This window comes from Manis javanica, chromosome 6, assembly GCF_040802235.1.
Source record: "Manis javanica isolate MJ-LG chromosome 6, MJ_LKY, whole genome shotgun sequence".
NCBI classification, from domain to species: Eukaryota; Metazoa; Chordata; class Mammalia; order Pholidota; family Manidae; genus Manis; species Manis javanica.
This window is the reverse complement of record NC_133161.1, coordinates 21,995,493-22,022,915: the sequence shown is the minus strand read 5'-3', so window position 1 is coordinate 22,022,915 and position 27,423 is coordinate 21,995,493. Positions and strand designations below refer to the sequence as shown.

At 36.9% G+C, this 27,423-nt stretch overlaps 1 protein-coding gene and 1 long non-coding RNA gene across 8 annotated transcripts in view; one reads left to right on the top strand and one right to left on the bottom strand.

Annotated features, from left to right (window-relative positions):
• The window catches only part of LOC140849862 (uncharacterized), a 55,050-nt gene that overhangs the window by 17,013 nt on the left and 10,614 nt on the right, over nucleotides 1-27,423 (bottom strand). The window contains exons 2-4 of the long non-coding RNA XR_012132139.1: nucleotides 23,965-24,172; nucleotides 22,462-22,535; nucleotides 19,221-19,434 (exon numbers count right to left, since the gene is read on the bottom strand). This is a non-coding gene — a long non-coding RNA (uncharacterized lncRNA). The remainder of the gene's footprint in view (nucleotides 1-19,220; nucleotides 19,435-22,461; nucleotides 22,536-23,964; nucleotides 24,173-27,423) is intronic.
• The window catches only part of AHCYL2 (adenosylhomocysteinase like 2), a 194,582-nt gene that overhangs the window by 161,096 nt on the left and 6,063 nt on the right, over nucleotides 1-27,423 (top strand). For all 7 annotated transcript variants that reach the window (XM_037019462.2, XM_037019461.2, XM_073238473.1 and 4 more), the window contains 9 exons: nucleotides 4,563-4,665; nucleotides 6,140-6,234; nucleotides 8,869-8,975; nucleotides 10,071-10,187; nucleotides 13,661-13,724; nucleotides 14,197-14,285; nucleotides 17,298-17,368; nucleotides 19,282-19,376; nucleotides 26,337-26,435. In XM_037019462.2, coding sequence (XP_036875357.1) covers nucleotides 4,563-4,665; nucleotides 6,140-6,234; nucleotides 8,869-8,975; nucleotides 10,071-10,187; nucleotides 13,661-13,724; nucleotides 14,197-14,285; nucleotides 17,298-17,368; nucleotides 19,282-19,376; nucleotides 26,337-26,435 — 840 coding nt within the window. The remainder of the gene's footprint in view (nucleotides 1-4,562; nucleotides 4,666-6,139; nucleotides 6,235-8,868; nucleotides 8,976-10,070; nucleotides 10,188-13,660; nucleotides 13,725-14,196; nucleotides 14,286-17,297; nucleotides 17,369-19,281; nucleotides 19,377-26,336; nucleotides 26,436-27,423) is intronic.

Genomic DNA, 27,423 nt, shown 5'->3' with positions numbered 1-27,423 from the left:
GATTTTAGCTCTTTAAGCCATCACAAACTGACATGAAGACAAAGTTTCTTCCTCTCTCAAGAGCAAGAAAACCTTTCCCAGCAGTCCTGTAGGGTACTCCATTCTGTGTCATTGAGCAGAACTGGATCACATGTCCATGCCCCACCAGTTCTGGCAAGGGGACTGTGATTACCATGATTGATTTAGACCAGTGATACCCACCTCTATCATACTGAGCGTTCCCTTTTAGAAAAAATATTTTACAATGTCCCTGTATTATCTTGAAATGAAAATCAGATATAATATACCTAGGTACACATAAGTTTTTTAATTAACATAAATCTTACCTGAAATATGAAGGAGGAATAAAAGGAAAGTAAAATGAAATAATGCATTTCAATATGTAAATGCTTGGCAGAAGTATAGTAGAATATTCAGGTATTTGTACTTACTCATAGCATTATTTAATGAGAACACTACAAATGTAGATAGATAGTAATGTTATAGGTTCCAGAGCAGCAGAGCAGCATCGCCAAATTATATGATTTTCTGAATCATATTATAATCAAGTTATAAACAACTTTTTAAAGTTCCTGAGCAACAACAAGAAGTGTGAGTTTCTCTTGATTTACACAGTTGTATTCCTGGAAGAACTACTATTGTTTTGTATTAAAACTACAAAAGTACTTTTTATTAATATTTAACGTGGAATAAGGTTCTAAATTCAGATAATTAAAAATAGGTTTTTCTCCCATGTGAACTTCTACTGGAATATTTGAAAATTGAACCAGATGTGTCACACTTCTTTTGTTGTAAGACACTACCCTACACTTTCAAAATCCTAAGATCCCTGGCCCTCACCACTGAATGCCAGTAGTACTCCCCTGACCCGCCCCAGTTATTGTGACAACCAAAAATGCCCTCAGTTTTCTAGAGCTCCTTGGTTGAGAACCACTGACATAGAGTCATCATCAAAGATGTAATAGGGAGTTGCCAACCATGATGAGATCACTATGGGAAATTGGTGTATTGGAGAAATAGTTTGGAATCTTTTATAGGATTTAAAGATTCGGGTCATCTGTATGGTTTGATCAATTTTCAAAAGACTGTCTCCTGAAGCACAAGACTCATTTATATGGCCAAATTCCTGATTAAGAACAGCAGATACTTTTCAACAAATACAAAGCTGCTGTTAGTTCACCATGAGACTTTTCTGGATCTCATGTTCTTTGAGGGAAAGAGTACCTTGACTGCCCAAAATTAATATAATAAATTGAAAATCTGTCTCTTTTTGGAGCTATAGACTAATGAATTAAGGTAGGAATCCTCTTGGAAACTTTTTGGGCTCCCCCAGTCAGGGACATGAGACCTTCAGTGTGGTGGCTTAAAATAGTAAGTGCTTCTGTAGTGTCTCATGTTGCTAAGTTTCTTTTTGCCTCTGGCTCACTGAACATTATACCCCTTCAAGGTTCCATTCCATTTTTTCCTGGATGGAGTAATCAAAATTAGTTTTCCAATTTTAATATTATTGTTCCCTCCCTACATTTTTTCTTTTTTCTTTAAAAAGACAATTACAAAGGAATTTTGCTTTGTTTTGTTTTTAATCTCTATTTCCTTTTTCTGTTACAAAAGCAGTTCATTTACAATACTCAAACATTACCATAATCTATAACATAGAAAAACTGTGTCTCGTGTAATCCCATACTCCAGAAATAGTTAATGGTTTACTCTCCATCTTTCTAATAGGCTCTATTTATATTTTTTAGGTGTGTTTCTATAGTTCCTTCTAACCAGATTCCCTTGCTAAATGGTAATGATTCAAAGTCAGGTTAAACCAGCTTCTAAGCTCTGTCCCTCTCCCTCTCCTGCCTACTTTTACTCCTGCATAAGCTCTAATAGCCAGCAATTTTTACCATAGTCCTTTGAACAGTTCTTGTATTCTTGGTCCCATTTTCTTTTCTAATCAATTTATATTGCTTAGTAGGTTAAGTCTCAGTCTTATTGTTTTGTTTGACAAGCTCAGGTATCCTAGTTGTAGGAATTCAGAAATTAAATTGAAAAAAAAAAGAGAAAAAAATAGGATCAGATATTGTAAGGTAGTATGGACTAGAAACTAATACATATAAGTAGTTCTGGTATTAACTAACTATGTGGCCTTGGACCAGTTATTTGAGGGGGTTAGCCTAAATTAGTAGAGACTTTTGCAAGTATTTTTTTCAATTAAAGCATATTTTTAATTACAAGTTTTATTTAGTATAGAAATATTAGAAAACACAAATTTTTAAAAATGAAAATTACCAGTGCCCAGAGTTAACTACTGTCAGAAAATTTTAAAACAAGCTTTTTAACCAAAGCTTTAGTCTTGTTAAATAGTTCTTAATCAGTACAATATGGTGGCACACTACCTTCTTAAAAAGAATACTATCTCCATCTAATATATTGTAGTAAAAGTACATCAGGATCAAATCGGTAGATTAAAATTTTTTAAATAATCTTTCAAAAATTTGAAATAAAGATTTATAGAAAAGTTGCAAGACCAGTACAGATAACTTTTTCTGAGCCATATGAGACTAAGTTGCCAACCTGATGCTCCTATCCCTACAAATTCTTTAGGGTATATCTTCTGCAACAACATTTTCTCATACAATGAGTACAACTATTCAAAATTACAAGATAACATTGATTCATATTACCACCTAATCCTCAGACCCATTGTTTCACTAATCATCCCAATAATGTTTTTTATAATAAAAATATCCAGTCTATAGTTAAGTGTCTTATTAATTGTCATCTCTCTTTATTCTCCTTTAACGTGGAACAATTCATCAGTCTGTCTTTGACTTTCATGACCTTGACAATTTTGAAGATTATAGATGAATTTTTTTGTAGAATGTCCTCAATTCAGATTTTCCTGATGCATCCTCATTATTAAAATCAGGCTATGCATCTTTGGTAGGACGTGATGCTGCATTTTTGTCATTGGATCTTATCAGGTGGCACATTATTTAGATTTCTCCCATAACTGATGATGTGCGTTTTGATCCCTTGATTGAAGAAGTATCTGCCAGACTTTTCTACTGTAAAAGTTAATTTTTCCTTTTTGTAATTTATTAAGTATCTTGTGAGGTAGTAATTGAAACTGTGTAAATTTTCCATTCTCCATCAAACTTCCAATTTATTCATTTATTTTTATTTGTGTGGAATCATTGTTTCATATTTTATTTCAATGGTTGTACTCCATTACTCTCCTTTATTCTGATGCTAGATTTCAGTTCTGTTGTTCTGCACCATAGGCTACAAATTCCTCAGCAATGGGCTGCTGTTTACCTTGTGATGTGAGTTACCAGAGGACTCTATTCAGTGTTTGGGCTCCAGCCTTAGCTTTCAGCTACTTCTACACATGCTTGGCATGAGGGGCTCTATCTTCCAGCCCCACATGCAGCACTTAGACTGCTGCTCCTGTTTTCCTGGACTTAGACTTGTGGTGAGGGCAAGTGGGGTTCTTGGATCTCCTGGTGGAGCCTCAGTATTAGGCAGGCCTCTGTGAGAATGTGGGTTTTTGTTTTGTTTTGTTTTGTTTTTGCCCCTCCTCTGTAGCAGCCAAATTTTGCCTTGTATCTGGTCTTTTGCAGGAGATATTTTCCTGCCCCTTCTGGAGAGGTGACAGATCTTTACTTTGTATCAGTGCAGGGTCCTGGGCCCAAAGGGGTTTCCTGCTACTCCCCCAGGAGCAGAGTTTTAGCTTCTATTTTCTCCTAGAAGCAGTGGAGCTTTGCCTAGTCCCAGGTGGCAGGCATAATTCCTGCTCCTCTTCCTACAGCTTAAGGCTTTTGCTTCCTGTGAGAGTGTGGTGAAGTGCCCAGGTTTTGTGCCTGTCTTTGAACATAGCCATCATCTCTTCCCAGTCTTTCTTGCAAGCACTAGGAGGAAGCCCTGGAAAAGAGCTTGCACTTGAGTGTGAACTACCCTTGTGCCTGGGGCTACCAGAAATTCCAAACTGACACCCTTTCCCATACTCAGGCTTTACTAATACATTAAAATACAAGCTAATTTTATTTTACCCTCATGTATGGCAGCTACCTCTTCCTCCCATTCTCTGCAGAAGATGAAATTATTCCCTCTCTCCTTACAGGGAGTTTTGATTTTGAAGTTCAGTTCACTTGGTTGCTTTATGACTTCCACTATTTGATGGGCTCAAGAAAAGTTACAGTTTTGTAGATTATCCAGTCTTTCTGGTTAGGGTAGAAGCTTCTCTTGCAGCTTTCTACATCCTAAGAAGAAGCAGAACTGTATCTTGGTGGTTTTTTAAAAATATTTTGGTTCCAAAATCCTTGGCTTAAAAGTCTTATAGGGAAGCCCAATATGTCACGTAGGTAAAAGCATAGAGCTCAGCTTCTTCCATGCTTACTCCCAGCCTTTGCCCTCTTCTCAAAATAATGAAGAATTTCTGTCGAGCATAACTTGAAAATCATTGGCCTCCATTATTCCTAATATACTTCTTGCTGTCAAATACATAGATTTAATTATCTTGACTAATTGTTTGGTTCAGACTTGTTCATCTCCTGCTTTCTCTTTTAATACAGGTACTTATGGAAACTCTGGGTGCCCTTGGGGCACAGTGCCGATGGGCAGCCTGCAACATCTATTCTACTCTCAATGAAGTGGCTGCTGCTCTAGCAGAAAGTGGTAGGATCTTTTGCCTATTCTCTGTGTCTGGCTAAACTCAGTCTCCAAAAAGTTCCATTGTTTCAGTGTAAATCTTTAAGGAAGACTAATGTTAAAAGAGCTGTCTTGGAAGAAATGGATCCCTATTCTTGATGAGTTTGCTCTCTTTCTGGGCTTCTTATTAAATATGATCGAGGTAACTTTGTTTTTCTTACAGTTGGTAAACATCTTCTTATGTTTATTCCATTATTAATGCTTTGCCTTGACTTGCTAATATTAGGGCACCAGTGGACACTACTCACTCTCTAAGGTGATATGTGTTAGGAAAAAAAAATGCTTTAGGCATAGTTTTATGGTACTGCAGATTTCTCAGCAGTTTGCCCTGATTTAATGTTTGGTATTTCTGCTTCAGCAGTAAAAAGGACTTGGCCTGGCAGATTAATATTTGATCACAATGGCCACTGACACTTGAAGGATGAAAGAAATGGAGAAATTTGGACTTTGCTAGTTTCTTGCCTTGCTCCTCTGGCAGCACAACACAGGTCAGGGTACCAAACACTTGCTTCAGATTTCTTGAGAAATGCTGGGAAAGCTCTGTAGTATATGCATGTCTTTCTTTTTTGCTAGTACTTCAGTATTTCAATTGGTCTTTTATTTCCACTCATTCACTACAGGATTTTTATTAATGTATAAAATATGTGTAGAAAAGCACACACTAGATATTTAGCCCAATGAATTGTACATACACATTCACTTCTTTTTTTTTCTTCTTTTTTCAACAATTGCTCATTGACCTACTCTAAAAGATATAAGGACAAATAAGACAATGTCTTTGACCTAAGAATCTTATTTTGTGGTTGAAGAGAAAATACAGATATATAAATATATGTGATGGTATATAATATATATAATGACAATACAAGGGCATATATGATAAATGCAACAACAGATCATAAATCCACAGTCAGTACACAAACAAGGGGTTTATAAAAGTTCAGATTCCGTGAGAGATCACTTCCAGCTGATTAATCAGGCTTCATTAGGAATATGACACTTAGGTGGGCTGTGAGAAGGACAGCATTTTAACTAGAGAAGAGTGTAGGGCTTTCGGGATGAAGAGGGTGGGAGGACTAATAGAGACAAGAAAGCTCAAAATGTAGTTGGGAAATAGTAAGAATTCTAGTTTGACTGTATTAAGAAGTACTTATTTCTGGTTTCTTTTTTTTCCCTTCAGTCATATTTTTAGCATTCATCACACTCTTGTCCCTTTTGTTTGTCCTTTTTGGTCTAACAAGAGCAAAATTATTGCCATAGACAAAAGAGTGGATGAAGGGGCTGTATGTAGACAATACTAATCAGTGAATAAAGTCAATCCAAGGAGTAGAGCAGAATGAGAGAGTTTGGAATTGGAGAAAACCAGCATCTTCTTGTCAAAACTTAAGGGTCAGCCCTTTTTTTCAGTCTTTAATGGTTTCTCTTTGTTCCTTTTTCTCAGGATTTCCTGTCTTCGCCTGGAAAGGAGAGTCAGAAGATGACTTTTGGTGGTGCATTGATAGATGTGTGAATGTAGAGGGCTGGCAGCCAAACATGGTGGGTTAGATTTCTGCTAGCATAATTCTGTCAAGGTCTTTGGGGACAGACGAGGGAAGGCCATGGCCTGGGAGAGGATTTCTCAACAGGAAGGAGAGAAATTGCCTCCCTTCCTTTCTGATGTAGCTGGGTTCCAGGAGAGCTAGATTCTTGTGCATAGGACACGCCAGGAAGAATGAACTTCCTTATAGCCTCAGAATGCTGTAATTGTTGGCGCCAATCTTAGAAGCTTCATATTCATCAGCAACATTAAAATTTTGCTTGGGGTTCACACATGGCTGGTTAAAAAGCAAGACTGATGAGTTACCGTACCCTACTACTGCCCACCCTCCCCATCCAACACACACATACACACATACACAACTCCTGTAGTGCTGAGCTTTCCCTCTAGAATTATATGCTAAGTTATAGTAAACCTGAAGAGATTTCAAGTTCAAATTTCTTTTTATTCATTCTCCATCTTAAGAAAGATGACTAGGCAAAAAGTTTTGAGTTTCTTATTTTTGCTTCATCTTTATTTTTGTTTCATATTTGAAGAGATTAAGTTCCTGAAGGCTGATAGCACATTAGGTTCACAAAGAGAAGCAAACAGCTGCAGAAAATATGAGGCACTCCTACTTTGCAAATATTTCTTTGCATATGAGGGAGGGGAGAAATTAGGGAATTAACTGCAAAAAAGAATAGGAGCTCTAGTCTTAACTATTGTTTGCTGCTAAAAATTGCAGAACAGGCTTCACCTGGCACACAGCAGAGAGAAGGAACCTCTATCTGGATTCTGTAATCCAAGTTAATTGCCCCAAGGGCTGGTTTGAGGAAGCTGGGTTAAAGCCTTCCTATCCTGAAAGAGAGGGAGGATTCTGCTGTAAGGTGAGCTGGCTAATTCTAAGAGAGTTGAACAGTGACAGAGGGAAGTATGACTGACAGGCCTAAAAAAGATACTCCAGGAGGTTTCTACTAGGAATAAGACATTAAGTTTATAATCAGGAACATGGGGAGGTCATGGGATTATACTCAGAGAACTTTTATAGACTATAGGACCAGCACAGACTACTAAAAAAGTTAAAGAGAGTAAGACAAGGATAAAAATAGTTGTCCCCCCAGAAAACAGAACCCACACCTCTTTGGATATTATCAAGATGTAGTACTTTTACTTGCTTTCCAATCTCGGGAAGATTCCTTGGTGGCAAGAATTTTCTGCAGTGGAATTACATGGTGAGACTTATGGGCTACATCCATTAAATAAATATTAGGGTTAGCAACTACCTGCCTGTATTAGATAACCTTTGTTAAAAGGGAAAAGTGGGCAAGAACAGTGGGACTTAAGACACAGAGTTTACAATTGCTCAATCTTTTTTGTCTCTGATCTTTTGTGTGGCTAGGGATCAGAGGCTGCATGAGAAAACTTCATGAGGGATTCCATACACGCAGAAAGGGATAAACTCAGAGAAGCCTTTCTGTTTCTCAGGGCATCTGTTCTGAGGGTTTCTACTGGGAGAAAACAGAGCACTAACCTGTCATGTGGAGTGAGTGTGAGTTTTAATGAGAGTCCTGCCTTGGATTCCTGTTCTCACATAAGGTTTAGTTGAGTCAGAGAATAAATCAACAACAAGAGCAGAAGCAAAAAAAAAAAAAGAGATCAGGTGGTAGACATGCGGTTGGGGATTTTGTGTAATAGTGTCCTGGATGGCATTGTGAGCACTTGTGGTTGAGTTGATAATTAATGGGACTGCAAAATGGGTGCATGCCAATAGAGGGCAACTCAGTTCTGTGGGGACTTTCCAGGAGGATGAGTATAACAATTTGGAAAGTTCTGCTAAGCATTGCCAACAGCTAGATGAAAGGCTGAGTGCCATAGCCTAGTGCCTGAGAGTATTCTAACCTGGTCTTCCTTTAGCTTATTTATAATTCAAAAGTTTCCCTCTGCTGATGAAAGCTCCAGTGGGCACAGCGCTGTGTTTATCTTTCATCCCAACCTGAAATAGTGATGAGCTGTTCAGAAGCATGCTTGCACACCTACATGCTGCACAGTTTCCCAGTTATTTTTAATTTGGTTTATAGAGAGTGTGAGCTTGTGCTAGGCAAAACCCTCCAGTGCTGCCTTATTTTTGGGTAGGAAAGTGCCTGTACTTTGGGAGAAGTAAAGGGCTAATGAATACAGTTTTTATAAGCCATTGTTCTGGGAAGGAGACCAATTATCTGGCTTTATTTAAACTAAACTTTAGCTGAATATATTCAAAGTCCTGAATTTAACCAATAGAATTATGCTAATATAAAGGTTAGGCTTTCTAAATAGCTACAGTACATTCAAGAACTAGTGGTCTAAATAACCACTTAAGCTATTAGTCCATAAGAAAATCTTTATTGTATTGCTGTATATTTTCATGTAGTAGGTAGGTCATATGGGAAGATGTCTGGTTATGAGATTTACAGTGGGCCTTTACCCCTCATTGTCTTTTACTTCTGTATAATGACTGGTCATCATACTGGTTTAAGTTACTTTGAATAGATAGCCTTATGGGAAATTTGAAATATCTGAAAATTGGCAATTAGAAATTGGGATACAGACCCGACAAGACACTGGAACTCTTGAGCCTTCAGCAAAATAAATGACATCACTGATGCTTATTATTGCAGATCTTGGATGATGGAGGGGATCTCACTCACTGGATTTATAAGAAGTATCCTAACATGTTTAAGAAAATCAAGGGCATAGTAGAGGAGAGTGTTACTGGAGTTCATAGGTAAGATTTGACAAAGGCATACCTGGTTTTATGCAGCTTGAATATATATTCTTCATATATTTAAAGATAGATATGCAGACCTATAGAATGTTATGTTAAAAATTGTAACCTGCTGTGAGGTGGTGAGATCTGAGTGTTCACACTTGATTTTTAAATTAATGACAAAATAACAAAATAGGGCCATACCAGTAGAGAAACAAGTGTGGTCCTAGTGTTTCCTAGTTGTTGTAATACAATGACCACTTACTCTTTTTGGACAAATACATTTATTCAGTTATTTATTGAACTTCTGTAGTGAACCAGGAACTCTCTAGGAACTGTGCTAGGGATCTAGTAGTAAGCAGAACAACCACTTGGGCCCTCACTGAACTTCATTCTTATGGAGAGAACAAGGATTTAGGGTTCTGTTTCTCAAATGAGCAATAATTCCCTGAGTAAAATTAAAATCATTTCAATTTCCTATTATACATCCATAAGGAATTGAAAGTATGAAGTAAAAGTTTTAGGGAATTAAGTTATGAATAAGCCACCATCACTGCTTCAGTATGTTGTGACTTTTTTGACCATATAAAACTATGGTTGTATAATACCTGCAGACTCTTTGGAGGAAGAGATTAATTTTGAATAAAACACCTGGTTCTGATTTTTTGTTGACTCAATTTAAAATAAAACTCCTACATAAAGATACACATATTTATAGTATGTGTACTGATATTACAAAATTTATTAGACTATTTGAAAGTTAAAATTGTTGCATCATAATTGTGGGATTAACATAGTACTTCAAGTTACTCTTTATAATTAAGAGGAATAAAATTAATAAGCAATTAAGATTTTTATATTGTAATCTTCAACGTTTAGAGGTTGGTCAAGGATTTTACCCACATGCTTTTTGACTAGGATTTTTATTTCTCAGCTGTATATAGGCTCTAGAAAGCTATTCTTTATTTCTCTATATACATCTAATAGGATGAAACTAGTTGTGTCTCATGTTCTCATGCCTACCCAATCAACATATTTCTGGAATTTGATATGAAACTGAAAGTAGATTGCAATATATCATTGTTTTATGTTCTTGATTGCCCTCACCCTTAGGCTTTACCAGCTATCCAAAGCTGGGAAGCTGTGTGTTCCAGCCATGAATGTCAATGACTCAGTCACCAAACAGAAATTTGACAACCTCTACTGTTGCCGTGAATCAATTCTTGATGGGTAATGTTTTATTATCTTTGGGATGAACCTGAGTTTTTGAACTGAGATTGTCAGTTTTTGGTTTTGGCTATTTCTGGAAATAATTCATGTAGCACCTCTTGCTCTATTACCACATCACACTCAATATTTAATAACCCAGAGCTACCATTGCTGTTCACTATTACAAGCAAGCCTATTTTACTTAAAAAATCAAACTAGCCCCTGTCTATTGGTGGCAGAGTTTTTACTCTGTGGCCCTATCAGGCCTGTGAGTCAGCAACTAAAGTCGTGATGAACAAGTGAGTATCTTTGATAGTTTGGGAAAAGGTTCCTGGTATTTCTATCCTAGGTCATATTGCCATGTCTTAAGTTCCAACTGTCATACGATTCTTGGACAATCTGGAAAGTTGTGGTGAAAATGGAGGCAGTTCTGATTTTTCAAATCTGTAAGGACTGAAAGTCTGCAAGATCTACTTAGATATATACCAAATACTGTACTTTTCAGTACCCAGTTTCTGTTTCTACACTTGTGTCCCAACATTCCTTTATTCTTGCTAGGAAGACTTAGTAATTCCCTGTGTGAAATCAGTATGTTGGTTTAGAATATTGCCATGCCAAATGGTTTCCATCATGGATAGGTTAATGGAAAAGGAAAGCAAGGGAATTTGGAACACATTGCTAACCAGTCTGTACCCCAAGAGGTTTAGGACGTCACAGGCATTGAAGCCGGAGGATCTTGGTTTGACTGTTGGCTCTATCATTTATTAACTATTTGGCCTCAGATTAGATATTTAATTCTCTGTGCCTGTTTCTTCATCCATAAAATGGTGACAGTAAGACCCCCCTCAAAGAGTTATTGTGAAGATTAAATGAACACAATCCTGGTGTTCAATGCTAGTTCCCTTACCTTTCTTTCTAAACTCTGTAGAGTAAGTTTTAGGATTGAGTTAGATCTTAGGGGGAGCTTTTCTGCCATGAAATCTGTCTTTTAAGTGTTGGGGGAATGTTCAATGAAATTCTGATCTATTGTTAATTTTTACTCCTATAGAATTAATAGTATTATCAAATAAACTGGAGATTTGAGTGAATTCTTAATCTATCAGTCTGACATTTTTTTTGTTGGGGGGGAGAGGTGTTGGTTTATTATATTTTTAAATTGTAATTGACATAAATATTATATTAGTTTCATCTATCAGTCTGTTTATAGACTTCCCTAGTTCTGTCCACATACACGTTATTGTGATGAATAGCCTAAGAAAATCAATTAGTGTGAGTATATACTCATTAAAATATTTATTCACCCACAACTAAACATCTTGTAGATTTTTCAAGTTCCACATCTGTAAGCCTAATATCTGCATATACTAGGTTTAGTAAAAGATGTATAAGGCTACATATACTTGTTCATAAAAATGGATATGGTCCCTTCTAAGCAGTGTTTATCCTGTGGGTAAGAAAGATTATTTAACATCAGAAATGTATGAAAGTGAGAGTTAGATGGAAGCCATGGAACAGGAGTTAAAGTTGATGAAGAAATAAGAAAACATCAACTATCCACCAGAAACCTGCTAAGTAGTTAGAGCTCATTGGCACCTTTAGATGGTGAAACACTTCCCAGCTAGGTCATGGGCAATTGTTCCTGTCAGAAAGTTGAAAGCAGGAGAAATTAAAGAGGCAAAATATGCTCCAGGGATGGCTGCAATGAAAAGGAGAGAACATTCAGGCCAACAGAGAGTCCATATGAGGAAGGGATTAGTGACTGAGCTTTCACAGTCCTCTCCTGGTTACAGACTGCACCACAAGCTCTGAGGGAATGGTCTGGCTCACTCCTAGACACTTCTGTAATTGGTCTGCAATGCCAAAGAGCAGTGCAAGTGTAGCCTTCTGGAAACCAAGGTTCCACTTGGTAGGAAGAATAGGATATCCCAGATATGATCTTCAGATCATAGACTAGTTCCTGGGGGTCTAAAATTTTTTCTAGAAAAATCTAGAAAAAGTGAGAGACTTGACATGTATTTTATTTACCACCAGACAGCTTACCCCCAGCCCTTCAAAAGTTCTTCCTTGATTGAGGTCTTGTCCATCCTTTATCCTCGATCCTTAAGACAGATCTGGGTCCCCAAGATCACAGGGAAATTACTGCCTAACTGGAATCCATCCAGGTCTGTCAGCCTATCATTGCAGAGCAGTGGTATTGATGATGTTTCCTTACTACCACATAGTTATTTGTCATCACAAAGAGTCATCTTCCTCTGGTAAGAGAAGCAGAAAGGCTTGAGGGTAGTCCAAGCAGAGGCTCGAAAATATGATCTTTTGATATTCCTGGCAGTGCTAGCCATTCCGAGACTGTTTTCGTAAGCCACAACTTTTGCATGGTAGTAGCCTAGCCAGACTTAATCTCTTCACTCAAGAACTGCCCGTGTATTTAATTAATATTTACTGAGTTTCACTGAGGTTCATGCAGTTAAACTAGTCCCTATTGAGTAGTTGTCAAATCATTAAAAAGACAGGATTCCTACTTTGCTTTTGGGGGCCATTCATAGACTTTTTTCAACAGGAGAGGAAAACAGGGAAGTGAGTCAAAAGACATAAATATTTGTAGAAATATTTGTCTCTAGAGGGAGTCTAGTAACCATAATGTTTTTCATGTAATTGTACATTAATGATAGCAAAATTAAAAAAAAAGAAATCATTTGTCTCAGAATGGGCTGGTTTTAGCTGAACACTTTCTTCAGCCTATTCCTAGAGAAGGGAGACTGAGAGAATCTAAAGAGAAAACAGAAACTGATCCTACAAGTTCTTCCAAGAGACCCTGAAAACAACAAGGACCTTTATTCTGGCTTCATAGACAATCAGAGACAGAGAAGTAGAACATGTCTGAGAAGGAATCAGCCCCATAAAACTATCTCATGTAGTCAGTGCTGGTGTGTTTCAACAAGGTGCAGACCTTATTGCCCATTACTCTCCCTATTAAATTAATGTGGGACCTATTGGCCATTCTGATACTGCTAAATGTGGTATTCATTTATCAGTGTTAAATTTTACATTTCTGTCTAAGTAGGTAAACTACAATAATGTTTCCATTAAGCCAGAGCTTTATAATCTCCTAAATAAAAATGATAGTATTTTAATTTTCTTCTTTGTATCTTTTGTTTCTAAATAGTATATTTCCCAAATGTCATATGGTAAATATTTATTACTTTTTGTTTAAAGTTACTTTGTAGTCTATAGCTTTTTCCCTTCTGTATCACTCCCAAGACAAGGAGGAAGAAAAAAAAACACATCACATGTAGATGGAATTGATTAGATAGCATAAAGTGAAAAAATACGTATCTTATTTAATCTTTCTCTCTGGTCATTAAAAAAGTTTCCCTAGAATAGAAACCAGGCTTTCCTTCAAAATAGAAAAAACAAACATGAAAACAAAGAGACTCAGTATAATCTGAAGAGAGAAACAAGAGATTTTTCTGATTTAATGTTTTCCCCCACCACAGGCTTAAAAGAACAACAGACATGATGTTTGGTGGAAAGCAGGTGGTAGTCTGTGGCTATGGAGAGGTAAAGTTTAACCTTTTATTTATTAGGTGTTTAAAATGTTATTTTGCTGAAATATACTGGAATTTTTCATTTGTATGGACATAAGAATGCATTCATCTACTACTGTTGATGGGAAAAAAGGTAACTTTAGAGGCCCTTTGGTAAAAGCACAATCTTTCTTTTCCCTTTGCATTTTTGCTGTTTTTTTAAGTTGATTTTCTGACTTTTTCCAGTGTACTACTTGTGATGTTCTTCTAGCTTATGTTTTGATTATAAATCGTGAGTGTGGGTGTTCTTATGCACATGCATGTGCTAAGCAGTGGCTAGGAGTTTGTTTATGAACTTTTGTTTATGCTTTTCTTATTTTTCCCCAAGCATGAATCTATTCATTGCAATCCCTTTTGGAGGCAGAAAGGGGGGTACAGTTTCCCAGAAGCTTTGAGAAACTATTTTCTCACTGACTTTCTTTATGTGTACTTTCTCCCCTCTTCAGGTGGGAAAGGGGTGCTGTGCTGCTTTAAAAGCCATGGGCTCCATTGTGTATGTAACTGAGATTGACCCCATCTGTGCTCTTCAAGCTTGGTAAGCATGCAAAAGGAAACTTGGTTTTTCCTGTACACCACCCTTTTGTCTTAGAAGGGCCCAGATCCTGAGAGAAGCTGCCATTAACTGAAAGCTCCTATTTTTCAAAGATCAAGAAGTTGTGCTCTCAGAGAACAGAGACTATCAGAGAAGCTAAAATTTAAAATTCCTGTGGAAGTAGTAACAGGGGATGACTTGAACCAAGAACAAGTAGCTCCTTACCTTCTCCCCGTATAATCTGCCTTTGAAAACAATGATCAAAAAAGAAATAGGCTGGTATCAGATCCTTTCCAATGTGATGCACTGGAAAGAGCACTTCTGTGATATTCCTCCCCTGAAACTGTGTAACCTAAATCTGATCAGGAGGAAACATCAGGTAATCTAAATTAAGGGTAAAATCTGCTATCTCTGAGTGAAGGGTATATGGGAGTTGTCTGTACTATTCTTATAGTTCCAAGTTTGAAATGATTTCAAAATTAAATGTTAAAAAAAGAATAGTTCCTTTCTTATCTGTAAAATGTGGGTAATCATGTCTACCTCAAACAGTTGTGAAAGTTCAGTAAAATAATTATATAATTATTATATAATGATTATATGTTATGTAATACATATATAATTATATAAAGTGCAGAGCTGCTATCAGATCATAAATGCTCAATAAATGGCAGCTATTATTAACACTGCCTCTTGCCATCACCAGCAGGATAGAAATAACTCCCAGAAAATTTGTGCACAGTCCCAGTGTCTACAGCCTGGGTAAACCACCCAGTCTTTACCATTAACCCACCAGAGGAAGGTACCCAGGATAGAATGAGGCATAGCATGAAGATTTTACTATAACTATTTTCCCCTGTCCTACCACTCCTCATAAATCCTCGCCATAAACCCACAGGCTTTCCCAACAGAGCTGTTGACTTCTCTGAGTCAGGGCTCCAGCACACAAGAGGAATTATCACCATTCTAATACTTTCAAGGTTCACTGGAGAAACCTGAACATGATTTAATACTGAGATACTGATTCAAATTATCTCAGAGACGTGAGCTGATTATTTACTATATAAAGTTGACCCTTGAACAACATGGGTTTAAATGTACAAATCCACTTAACTGCAGATTTTTTTCAATAAATATATATTGGAAAATTTTGGGAGATATGTGATAATTTGAAAAAAATACTTTGTCTAAACTTTGTTGCAAGAATACAGTCTACAATATATATATATATATATATATATATATATATATATATATATATATATATATATATGGGTTACAATACATACAAAATATGAGTTATTCGACTATTTATATTATCAGTAAGTCTCCGGTCAACACTAGGCTATCGGTAGTTAAATTTTGGGGGAGACAAAAGTTACATTCCTATCTTTAACTGTATAGGGGTTGGTACCCCTAAACCTTGAGTTATCCAGGTATCAGCTGTTTCAGGTATTGTGCTCCATGCTGAGGATGAATTAGGTGAATAGATGAATGAGGCAAGGTCCCTGCTTTTAGAAACCCACAAATAACCACCGTGAGTATAATAACTGCTGTGATGGAGGTCAACCACACATGCTTCTGTAGGAACACAAAGGAAAAATAATCTAACTAAAGAGCATGGGGACAGGGTAGAAAGAGTGTCAGTAGAGCTGAGTCTTGGAACTTGTGTAAGTAATTTTTTAGTTTGGAAGTAAATTCTAGGTAAAGGGAATGTGTACATAGTCACTGAGAAAGGGAGAAAGCACAATATACCTAAGAAAAATGAAAGTATTTCAGTGTAGCTGGCAGATAGAACACATTTGGGGGAGTGGTAATATCTGAGGTAGGCATCTTATGTCAATATAATCATAGATCAGTGTTAAGTATTTGGTCTTATCCTGAGAACAGGAAATTTCAGTGAAGTATTTTAAGCAAGGAAGTGACATGATCTGGATTGCATTTAAGGAAATCACTCTGTAAAATAAATTAGATGTAAACTTAGAGACAATAAGTAATCTAGGCAAGAAATAATGAGACCTGAACATAAGGAAGGCAAGCATTTATGAAGAGAAAGGGACAGATCAAGAGATTTTAAGGAATTAAAGAAAAAGAATCAATCAGATTTGGTGACAACTTTAGTCAGGGAGAGGCAGGCCGTAAGCTGGGACATTCTAGTTTACTTGGTTCATACAGTTGAATTAAAGTAATGCTATTGAATCAAGAGAGAAAATGTAGAAGAGGAAATAGGTAGGGTTGGGAGGCATGCAGAGAAGATGAGTTTATTTTCAACCCCAGTAAGTTTGAGGTCCCTATGGGACATCCAAAAGAAACTATCCAGTGGACAATTTGATCCATGACTCTGCAGCTTGAGAAAAATTTAAGCTAAAGAAATAGATGTGCATATCATCCACCAAGAGGAGTAATTTGCAGCTAAGGAAAGGATATGGATAAGTATTGAAAGCATAGAGAAAAGAGTCAAGGATGGAACCCTATAGATTGACTAAGATCAAGAAGGAGTACCCAGGAAAGTAGGTTGACTAAGATCAAGAAGGAGCAATCAGAAAAGTAGGAGGAAAACCAGGAGAGAATTGTATCATGGACTCCAAGGAGTACAGAGCTTTAAGAAGGAGATAGTGTTTAATATAGCAGAGGAAACCAAGTAATATAAGAGTCTGAGAAATTTGGGTAGGGGTATGCAGCAGATCATTGATGATCTTGAAGAGAACAGTTTCAGTGGGGTAGTAGGTTCAGTGGCTAAATGGCGCTTTCTAGAAACTTGATTAGGGAATCTCATGGTAACACCTGGCTCTCTATAACCAGGATGAATTAAGTTGCAGTGATGCAAAGGAACCTTTTACTGCTGTCCTGTATGAACTAAGGAAATGGTTTGAATTTTTCACTGTTAAGGATAATCCAGCTATATCGAGAAGTGACAATGTGGGTACTCAGGGAACTTGATAATAGCTTTTGAGGTTCTAAGGCAAAAGGCTTCCCAGCTGCCTATTTAGGTTAATTGATTATGCTTTATTTCTATAGTATGGATGGATTTCGACTGGTGAAATTAAATGAGGTCATCCGACAAGTGGATATTGTTATTACCTGTACAGGTATGATTATGACATACATAAAATGGGTGGTACTCAAGAACCATAGAACAAGTAAAAAATAACTGGAAATGTTCTAAACAAAACCAAATTCCGAAAGCACGTAGCAGTCCATAAAACCAGTCAATCTTTCACATTCTTCTTAGTGCTTTAACACTCTGACCAGAAGTATGCCATTAGGTCATCCTTACAAGAAAGTTTCTCTCCATCCTTATTCTATATCTCCATCTATCCATCCTCAAGTACCAAAGGAGTGGCTAAAGATGAGTTTTATATGGAAAGCCAGATCTAACATTTTACATTTGTTTTTTTATTTTATCTCCAAAATTGATATATATTCTCTCTAGTCCCTATAATTATTAAAGTAAATCTAGAGCAAATTCTTGATAGTTAGAGAAGTGGAAAAGGTAGGTAGTTGTGTTAATTCCCAAAGAGGTAGATTTTAAATTTTATAGAGGAAAATGCAGAAATGACTAGTTTCCTTGGACTGAGATACTTATTTTAACTTTATGTAGGACCATAAACCACTAGAACACTGTTTTTTAAAATAATAACAGAGGAGGAAAATCAGAATATTTAAGAATAAAAATATATTTGTAGCCTCAGGGAGAGCTGGGGGCAGACAAGAGGGACTACAAGGAACTGTTTACTTCACATCAATCTCCTCAATCTCTTTTTTTAAATAGCTTTCTTGAAATGTAATTCACATACTGTAATTCACATTTCACCCTTTTTAACTGTACAATTCAATATTCTCTAGCAAATTCCCAGGATCATACAACCATCAGTACAATTTAATTTTTTTAGTAAGATGCAGTTCATATACCATAAAATTCACCCTTTTAAAGTATGCAGTTCAGTGGGGTTTTTTATTGTAAAGATGTGCAATATCCCATTATCTGCTTCCAGAAAACTTTCATCACTCCAAAAAGAAACCCTATACCATTAGCAATCACTTCTCATTCTACCCTCTTTCCCCAGCCCTAGGCAGCCACTAATTTCTATTTCTAAAAATTTGCCTATTCTAGACATTTCATATAAATTCATCCATATTGCAGCATGTGTCAATATATCATTCCATTTTATTGCTGAATTGTATTCCATTTTAAGGATATACCACATTTTATATATCTATTCATAAGAGGTTGTTTTCACTCTCAGGCTATAATGAATAATGTTGCTGTGAACATCATGTACAATGTTTTTCCATGAACATGTTTTCAGTAGGCTTGGATAAATACCTACCTATATATACCTTGAAGCTGCTGGATCATATAGTAACCCTACTTTTAACATTTTGAGGATTTGCCAGACTTTACCCAAGAGACTGCACCATTTCACAACCCCACCTACAGTTCACAAGGGTTACAATTTCTCACAAGGGTTACGATGTCTTTTTGATTATGGCCATCCTAGTAGGTATGAAGTGGTATCTCATTGTGGTTTTAGTTTGCATTTCCCTAATGAGTAATAATGTTGAACATCGTTTCATATGCATGTTGGCACATCTTCTTTTGAGAAATGTCTGTTAAGATCTTTTTTTAAAATTGGGTTGTCTTTTTATTATTGAGTTGTAAGAGTTCTCTGTAAATTTTGGATACAAGTCCCTTATCACTTATATTAGTGGCAAATATTTTGTCCCATTCTGTGGCTTGTCTTTTCCTTTCTTGGTAGTATCATTTACAATGCAAGAGTTTATATTTTTCTTTGGTTGCTTGTGCTTTAAATGTTGTGTGTAAGAAACGATTGCCTAACCCAAAGTCACAAAGATTTACTCCTATGTTCTGCTATGGATTTTATAATTTAAACCCTTACATTTAGGTCTCTGATCCATTTCTAGTTAAATTTTACTCACAGTGTGAGTTAGGTGTTCAACTCCATTCCTTTTCATGTGGATATCTCTTTCTGTTTTTAAGGTAACAAGAACGTGGTAACCAGAGAGCACTTGGACCGAATGAAGAATAGCTGCATTGTCTGTAACATGGGACATTCCAACACGGAGATTGATGTGGTAAGATCAGGTGACTCGTTTTGGGGGGCTTTTCTCTCTCTCCTTTGCAAGAAACAAACTGGAAAAGAAAAGATCAGGGTCACCAACCAACCCAAATATGACTATCCTGACAAAGCTGTCCACAGTCTGCTCACTTAGTAGCCCTATGGCTTGTGTTTGTGGATACTATAAAGCTTTTTGTCTCAACTTAGTCATTTCAAGTGGTTTTTTTCTTCACTGGACCTTGATACCTACTTACACTGTAAGCTATTTTATATTTAAGATTGGGAGCTGGGTAAACAAAAAGGATACAGTAAATATGAGTCAGTGTGGTAGTCAGTATTTTGGGGGTGTTTGATTTTACCATAGGAAAAGGTGAGATAAGTAGGTTAGTCCAAAAAAACAAGCCAAGGGAGAGAAATCTATTGGCTGGGATGAGAATATGCTTAAGACTGACCATGTCTGTGAGGTACTGCAGTTTCTCTTTTCTCCTCCTCTTTCATTGGGCTAGGTCTCCCTTCAACATTAGTAATTGGGTCTATAGGTGTCACAATCAGTTCAGTAGCATGTATTCCTTGTGTTCCTCAAATCTGGAAAATCTGTCACTTTGGTTCTCTAATTTTATTATATTCACCCTAAAATTTTCCAATTCAGCATAACATGGCCCTACTAAGTTACCCAAGTAATAGTTAATATAAGTGTTACTTATTTCTTTTCAGACTTACCAAAGTATCTCTCAGTGTGACTTTCACTCTGGTTTTAAATTTTTCTGGCATTTTTCTGGCACAACTGTATTTCTCTCTGGGTAAATGGCTCAAGCAAAGCATGCTTTCATCTCCCCTGAGGGCTGCTCTGATTGAGTTTCAGCATTGCCAGGTAAGGATCAGTTGATATATTGAGAGCCTGTTGGATAATATCTATTTTAAATGATTTTTCTTTTTAACTCTGTGCTGTATTCTTATGTTATTAAAAAGAGCTACAAAAACAACCTACCAAAGCCTACTTCTATGCTTTAGGTTTCTGAATGAATGGCATGACTCCATTACTGTCTTACCATGGTGTTTTGCTTATAATGATTACTTTAGTTAGTTCTTTGTTGTTGTTCTTGTTAGCTTCACTTTATATGCCATACTGCCCCTTTACCAGGTGGTTAAAGATACTGCTGTTTCTAAAACTGTCTATAGCACATGATTGTCCTTTTATGGATTAATCTGCTCTTAGAGCCCCCGAATGGGAAAAGCTTAAAGGAAGTAGTCAATCTCTAAGCCATAAAGAGAAATCTTTCAAGGGAAGGGGGAAGGAATTTTTCCTTCTAAACTCTCAAGAAGCTCTGATAAAAACCATTCCAAATGTAATCATATGATTTTTATATTTTTGCTTTATCTCATTTCATCCTGTTGCCCACCCCACAAGGCATTATTCCAGATTGGGATAAGAAGCTGGGAAACAAAGTTTTGTTCTATTGGGAAACAAAGAAGTTAAGTACATTGTTCAGTCATATACACTGATTTAAAAATGAAATTGTAGCACAGAATCCAGGGTTTTTTATTTCTAGTTCAGTTTTGTTTTGTTTCCTGTATATTATACTATTACATCCTCATGAGTTCTATATTAACTTCAAATTGTGATGGTAATTTTTCCTCCAAAGGCATCCCAGGCCTAAGTATAATATAGGCCAGGAGACAGACCCTTTACCTTCAATCACAAATATTGTTGTGTGATTGCTATATGCCAGATGATTGTAGTCAATGAACAAAATAGGCAAATATTGCTGCTCTCATGGAGCTTACATTTTGGAGGAGAAAAAAGACAATAAACGTAAGTGAAACTTATAGTTAGAAAGCAAAAGCACCATGGAAGAAAAAAAAAGTAAAGCATGTGAAGGGAATCATGATGGCTGGGTTGTAATTTTAAATAGAGGGATCAAGGTATAACCCTCAATAAGAAGGTGATGTTTGAGCAGACTTGAAGGAATTAGCCATGTGGATTTTTAGTGGAAGAGCATCTCAGGAAGAGAGAACAGCCAGAGAATGGGCCAGGAGTGTGCGTAGTCTTTTTTTTTTTTTTAAAGCTATTATTGATACACACTCTTATGAAGGTTTCACATGAAAAAACAATGTGGTTACTACATTTTCCCATATTATCAAGTCCCCACCCATACCCCAATGCACTCACTGTCCATCAGTGTAGTAAGATGCCACAGATGCACTATTTGCCTTCTCTGTGCTACACTGTTCTCCCCGTGATCCCCAGCACCATGTGTACTAAACATAATACCCCTCTATCCCCTTCTCCCTCCCCACCCGCCCTCCCGTACCCCTCCCCTTTGGTAACCACTAGTCCCTTGGAGTCCCTGAATCTGCTGCTATTTTGTTCCTTCAGTTTTGCTCATTGTTATACTCCACAAATGAGGGAAATCATTTGGCACTTGTCTTTCTTCACCTGGCTTATTTTGCTGAGCATAATGCCCTCCAGCTCCATCCATGTTGTTGCAAATGGTAGGATTTGTTTCTTTCTTATGGCTGAATAGTATTCCATTGTGCATATGTACCGTGTGCATAGTCTTTTTGAGGATCAACAATGAGGCCAGTATGGTTGAAGCAGAATGAGCATGGGGCAGGGAAAAATGGAAGATGAGGTCGTAAAGGAATGGACCAGATCTTATGGGGCCTCATAGGCCAGTATAGAATTCCTGACTACAATCTGAGAGAAATAGGGAGCCATCGTAAGATTTATAACAATTTGACTTCTGTTTTAAAGTATGACTGTTATTTTGAAAGGATCACACTGGCTGCTGTGACACTAGATCTAGTTTTACAGATATCACTAGGTAGTCCCCAGTGTCTGCCACTGCCATTAACCAAGACCCATCTCTCAATTCTTCTTGTACTCTCCTTAGCAGAAGGTATATGACAAAACTAAATGGTCCAGAAAGGGAAATGCTCAAAGGGCTTTGGAAAAGTTAAATTACTCAGCTTTTGATGGTAGTGTCACAGGGCATATAAAATGAAATTTAAGGAAATAGACAGTTCAATTGATTATTTAATTAAATAATTAAAACCAGAGTGTTCACTTACTATTTAGTAAATTTATATTGAATACTTACTCTGCTCTGAGCCAAGTGTTTACTGACTGAAGACATAACTGAACAACAGGCCTTCTCTTCTTGGAGCTTATATTCTAGTGTGGGACACAGACAATAAACAGTGTCAGTTAGTACCTAGTATTGGAAAACAGCAAGGGGAAGACATTGAGGATGCTGTTTTAGTTATGATTAAGATAATACTTGAACAAAAACCTGGAGGGATTGAAGCAGAAAGCCATCTGAGCCTTCTACTCAGAACAATGGGTAAAGACCCTAAGGTAAACATACTTGCTGTGCTTGAGGAACAGAGAAGAGGCCATGTGGCAGGAACAGAATGGACAAGGAGATAAGAGGCAGCTCAAGGCAGAGCTTGGAACTCTGTAGAGTTTTGTAGGCCATGATAAGGGCTTTAGTTTTATTCTGGATACAAAGGAAGTCATTGGAAGGTTTTGAGCAGATAACTGATAAAATCTGACTTATGTTTTAAAAGATTGCTCTGGCTACTATATAAAGAAACACTTCTGGACCTTGTATAGTGATTTGGACAAGAGATGCCCTTTCAGTATTTCCAGATATAGAAGGTGGTAGCTTGGATTATATAAGTAAGCAGTGGAGGTGTTAAGTGATACATTGTGAAGGTAGGACAAAAGGGGTTTACTAAATGGATTGTATACAGTGTGAAAAAAAGGATAATTGCTGTGAGTCAACTGATTGAAACTGCAAAGGAAAATGGTTTGATAAGTTTTTATCCAGATATTTTTAGTAATCAAAAATTTTTGGGTTTTTTTGAGGGAGGAGGGGTGAAATTTATAGTTTTACCTAACCTTGAGATGTTGACTGCTACATTTTTAGGAAGGAATAGCTCATCAAGAGAGTTGGTCATTTAGAAAGTTGCATTGTTTTCTGAGAAACATTAATGCTGTGAATTCCTGGGGAACCTGAATAAGGATTGCACTTTTGGCTTTCTTTTTGGCCATGTGTTCCTTTCACATAGTTCCTTTCTCTTGAAAACAGACCTGCTTAGCCATATGCATCACACAGGTGACCTGTGTGATTGATTATAAGCTTCACTATTCAAGTGGTCAAACCATTAGGTAGATATTCTTTAAAGATTTTTGCCAGGCAATGAATTACAACCCAAGACTTGCTATTTACTCCATGCTCTGCAGGACTAAAACTCTATTTGTTACCCCTAAAAAAAAAAATTGATGTGCACTGTTCAGAATCATAAAATATGAATTTGTGCAAGCATAATAACTAGCTAATTTACAGTGTGATGTACATCCATTTGAAACAGGTAGTTTGCATAGGGAACCTTTTTCTTGGTAGATTGCTTAGTGATTATAAGTCCACTGAAAAGACAATTGGATATCTTTAAGAGCAATTCTTATAAAACTGCGGGCCATAGGAAACCCCTCTCAAGGACTTAACTGACAAGTAGACTTTACTAAGTTATGGGAGCTGCCTGGACAGTGCTAGAGATAATTTAACCATGTTTCTCTTCAAACCCCATTTTTGACTGACCTTTCACGTCTTTTGCTTGCATCATAGCATTACAGTGCTTTAGTAAACTGCTGCTACTAAGCATTGATCGTTTTAGGATGTTCATAGAAAGAAGTGTCCTTTCCTTGACTCTGCCATATCATTTTTCCCAGGGAATACTTCTAAGACAGGAGACTCTTGTTATCATGGTGTCGGCTCTTTCCTCCCAATCACCAAGATTGCTTGTCCTCTGGAAGATTAAGAGTACAAGACACTAAGAACTTGAAATCCTTTAAAATTCCATCATCTCAAAAAAATAAAAAGCCACTGGCTTTGGAGATAGTTTCTAGTTCTTCCGCTCTCTAAATCACCCACTCGAAATATAAGACAACCATTGAATTCAGGAGAACCAAACTGAGAAGAAAGCACATAAGTCATCACAGCTTCCTAAATCACCATGGAGTGTCTCTTGGCTCTTCATGGATATTGTCCTCCATGGTGTTATTTCTAAAAGCTAAGGGATTTACTTTTCATACCATTAACTTCCCAAAATGCTATGTTTGCTCAAATTCTTTTTAACTCTATTTATAGTGTTTATTTATAAAATTCTTCTTAAAATTCTGATTTTAGAAAGGGGGCCTTACGATTAGCATGTATAATGTGGGGAGGGGCACAGGGAGGGCTGTGCAACAGAGAAGACAAGAAGTGATTTTACAGCATTTTACTATGCTGATGGACAGTGACTAATGGGGTATGGGGGGGACTTGGTGAAGGGGGGAGTCTAGTAAACATAATGTTCTTCATGTAGTTGTAGATTGATACCAAAATAAAATAATAAATTCTGATTTTAAAGTAATATTGCTTAGTTTAAAAATTCAAGCACTATAAATATAAAGAAGTAAAAAACTTTAAAAATTGAGGTTATAGTATGTTTTATAACTTGATTTTTTCACTTAATTAACGGTTTTCATGTTAACACATATAGTTCTACTTTTTCTTTTAATAATTGCATAACATTCCATTGTATGGAATTATCCAGATTTACTTAGCCATTCCATTGTTGAATTACATTTTTTGCTCTTTCATATTTAACACCAGATTTAACATGCTCTGCCACTTATATTTCTGCACCTGAGCAAGTGTTAATAGAGGGTGGGGTCCTAAAAGTTGAAATTGATTTGTCAAAGATTAGGTACATATAAAATTCTATTAGCTGCTGCCAAATTGTCCTCTAGAAAGCTTGAACCAATTTATAAAGCTTGACATCTCAAGAAATTTGGTTTCCCATCTGCCTAATAAAAAAATGATACAGACCATTAATACAGTCCTGAATATGCTGAAATATAATTATATATATATATATATCTTTTCCACTAGATTGGTAATGAAAAGAAGATACAGTACCTGTCCATAGATTGCTCCCAATCCACTAGAGGAGTCCACAGTCTTATCTTTAACAGTGTCCTTTACCACAATGTCTGGAATATAGTATGTGCTCAGCAACAATTAATGTATGTTTCTCTATTTGTTTGAAAAACTCCTATTTTGCAGAACTTCTCAATTTGATTGACTGATCCAATGAGTAGTTTTAGAATACAGATTTCCTTTCTATTTTAGTCATTGCCTATTGGAAGAAGGAAGTTGTCTTAAGTCTAAACTCTATGACTATCATTTGATTGCTGCTTTTAATACATTTAAAATTTCTTCTCGTTCTTGGAATATACAATATACAGAAAATAGAAAAAGGGTGAGCCATTGGAAGCTTTACTCTATCATTAAGCATTTCTCTAAAGGCTACTTCACATTTGCACTTAGCTCACAAAGCTTCTGTAACTTTAGAATGAACCACTGTAGTTGAGAAGGTGGACCCTGGGACCCTGGGACATGTGGACAGAACCTTGGGCCCCAGCATGCCATGTTTAGGATATTTGGCCTTCTCTGCCTACTCCCACTCAGCTGTGATCCTCCTTTTTCCTGTGCTCTTTAGCACTCATATATTCAGTTTGCTCTGTATTAATTTGCACTTGTTTGCACGTTCTTTTGTAAATATTTTAAAGTTTTTTTTCCCCTCACATATGTATTATTTTATGTCCTCGCCTAAAGTATGAGCTTTTCGAAGGCAGAAACCATGTCTTTGGTTTCTTTTGTATTTCCTGTAGCACCTTTTACTGTGCTCAGCAGTGTGGGCGTACAGTATATGTTGTGGAATGACGTCCCGAGTGATCCCCCCCTGGCTGGGCCTAAGATTAAATTCCCTGAAATGGAACAGTTCTAACCAACCCAGGAAAGGTATTCTTCATCTGGCATGTTGGTTGCTTCTTTCAACTTGCTGTTTGAAATGGCTCCCTTCAGCATCTTTCTGGCCACAAAGTGGGACTGGGCATGGCTGACACTGTGCTTGCTGTGTGTTCTAGGCAAGTCTACGGACTCCAGAACTGACCTGGGAGCGAGTGAGATCCCAAGTTGACCATGTAATATGGCCGGATGGCAAGAGGATAGTATTATTGGCAGAGGTAAGACCAGGGCTGGTAAGAGAGATTCGCCCAATAGGAGAGACTGAACTACCCCATCCCCTCCGCAACATGTTCTCTCATACTTTCAACTCCTCTTCAGCATGAGCTTAACTACTTTACTAATATATTCTACATTTCATTGTGAAAGGTCTTTTCATTCAGCAATTAAGAAACTATTTTGGTTCTCTGCTTTTTACCAATTATCCTGTCTCTGTATGTCACTCTACAGGTTGAGTCAGATAATGACTATTAGTGTGGAAGAACTAACAGATAGAACCAATGCCACTTTGAGTGATGCTTATAAAGAGACAATGTCATTTGTGGGATGGTTTAATCAGCATGCACAAAGTAGATATTCCTGACTGTAGCTAAGAGTATCTTAGGCAAGGTCTGGGAAGGACATGTCTTTGCTGGTAGATACTCTGTTTTTGAGTGACCACTCCCCTGAATTGAGCCAGACATATAGTAGGTACCCAGCTATATATTGGTTATATGATGGCTATTTCCTTCTCCTGGCTTCTTCTAGCTCAGACTTATTCTTGACTTTCATTCCACTTAGCCTTCCATGTCAGTGTTTGCCCACTTTTCCTTTCTTGAAACCTTCTCTTCCCTAGGCCTTACTTCCTGACTGCTACAACAATGTCCTGTTCTTACCTTGACACTTTATCTTCTTCAGGGAAAGATGCCAAAATAACAAGGAGGATAATAATACTTTCCTCAAGTTTTGATTGTCCATCAGTTTTCTTTCCTTTTTTTTAAATTACAGAAACTGAATATGAAAATATAAAAGATGTACCATCTTAATCTAGGGATTCTTAAGTTTATGCTTGGGTATTCTTACTGTTCTCTTCACCTTTCCTTACTTTGTCTCATCTTCTCAAGTACTTTAGGGCATCTGTAAAGAGACTGAATTATTTCTTCACAAGAAAGGAGTGTTTATAAGGAAGAGATGACAGGTTGTTAAATATTCATCAGTTGCTCTGATATC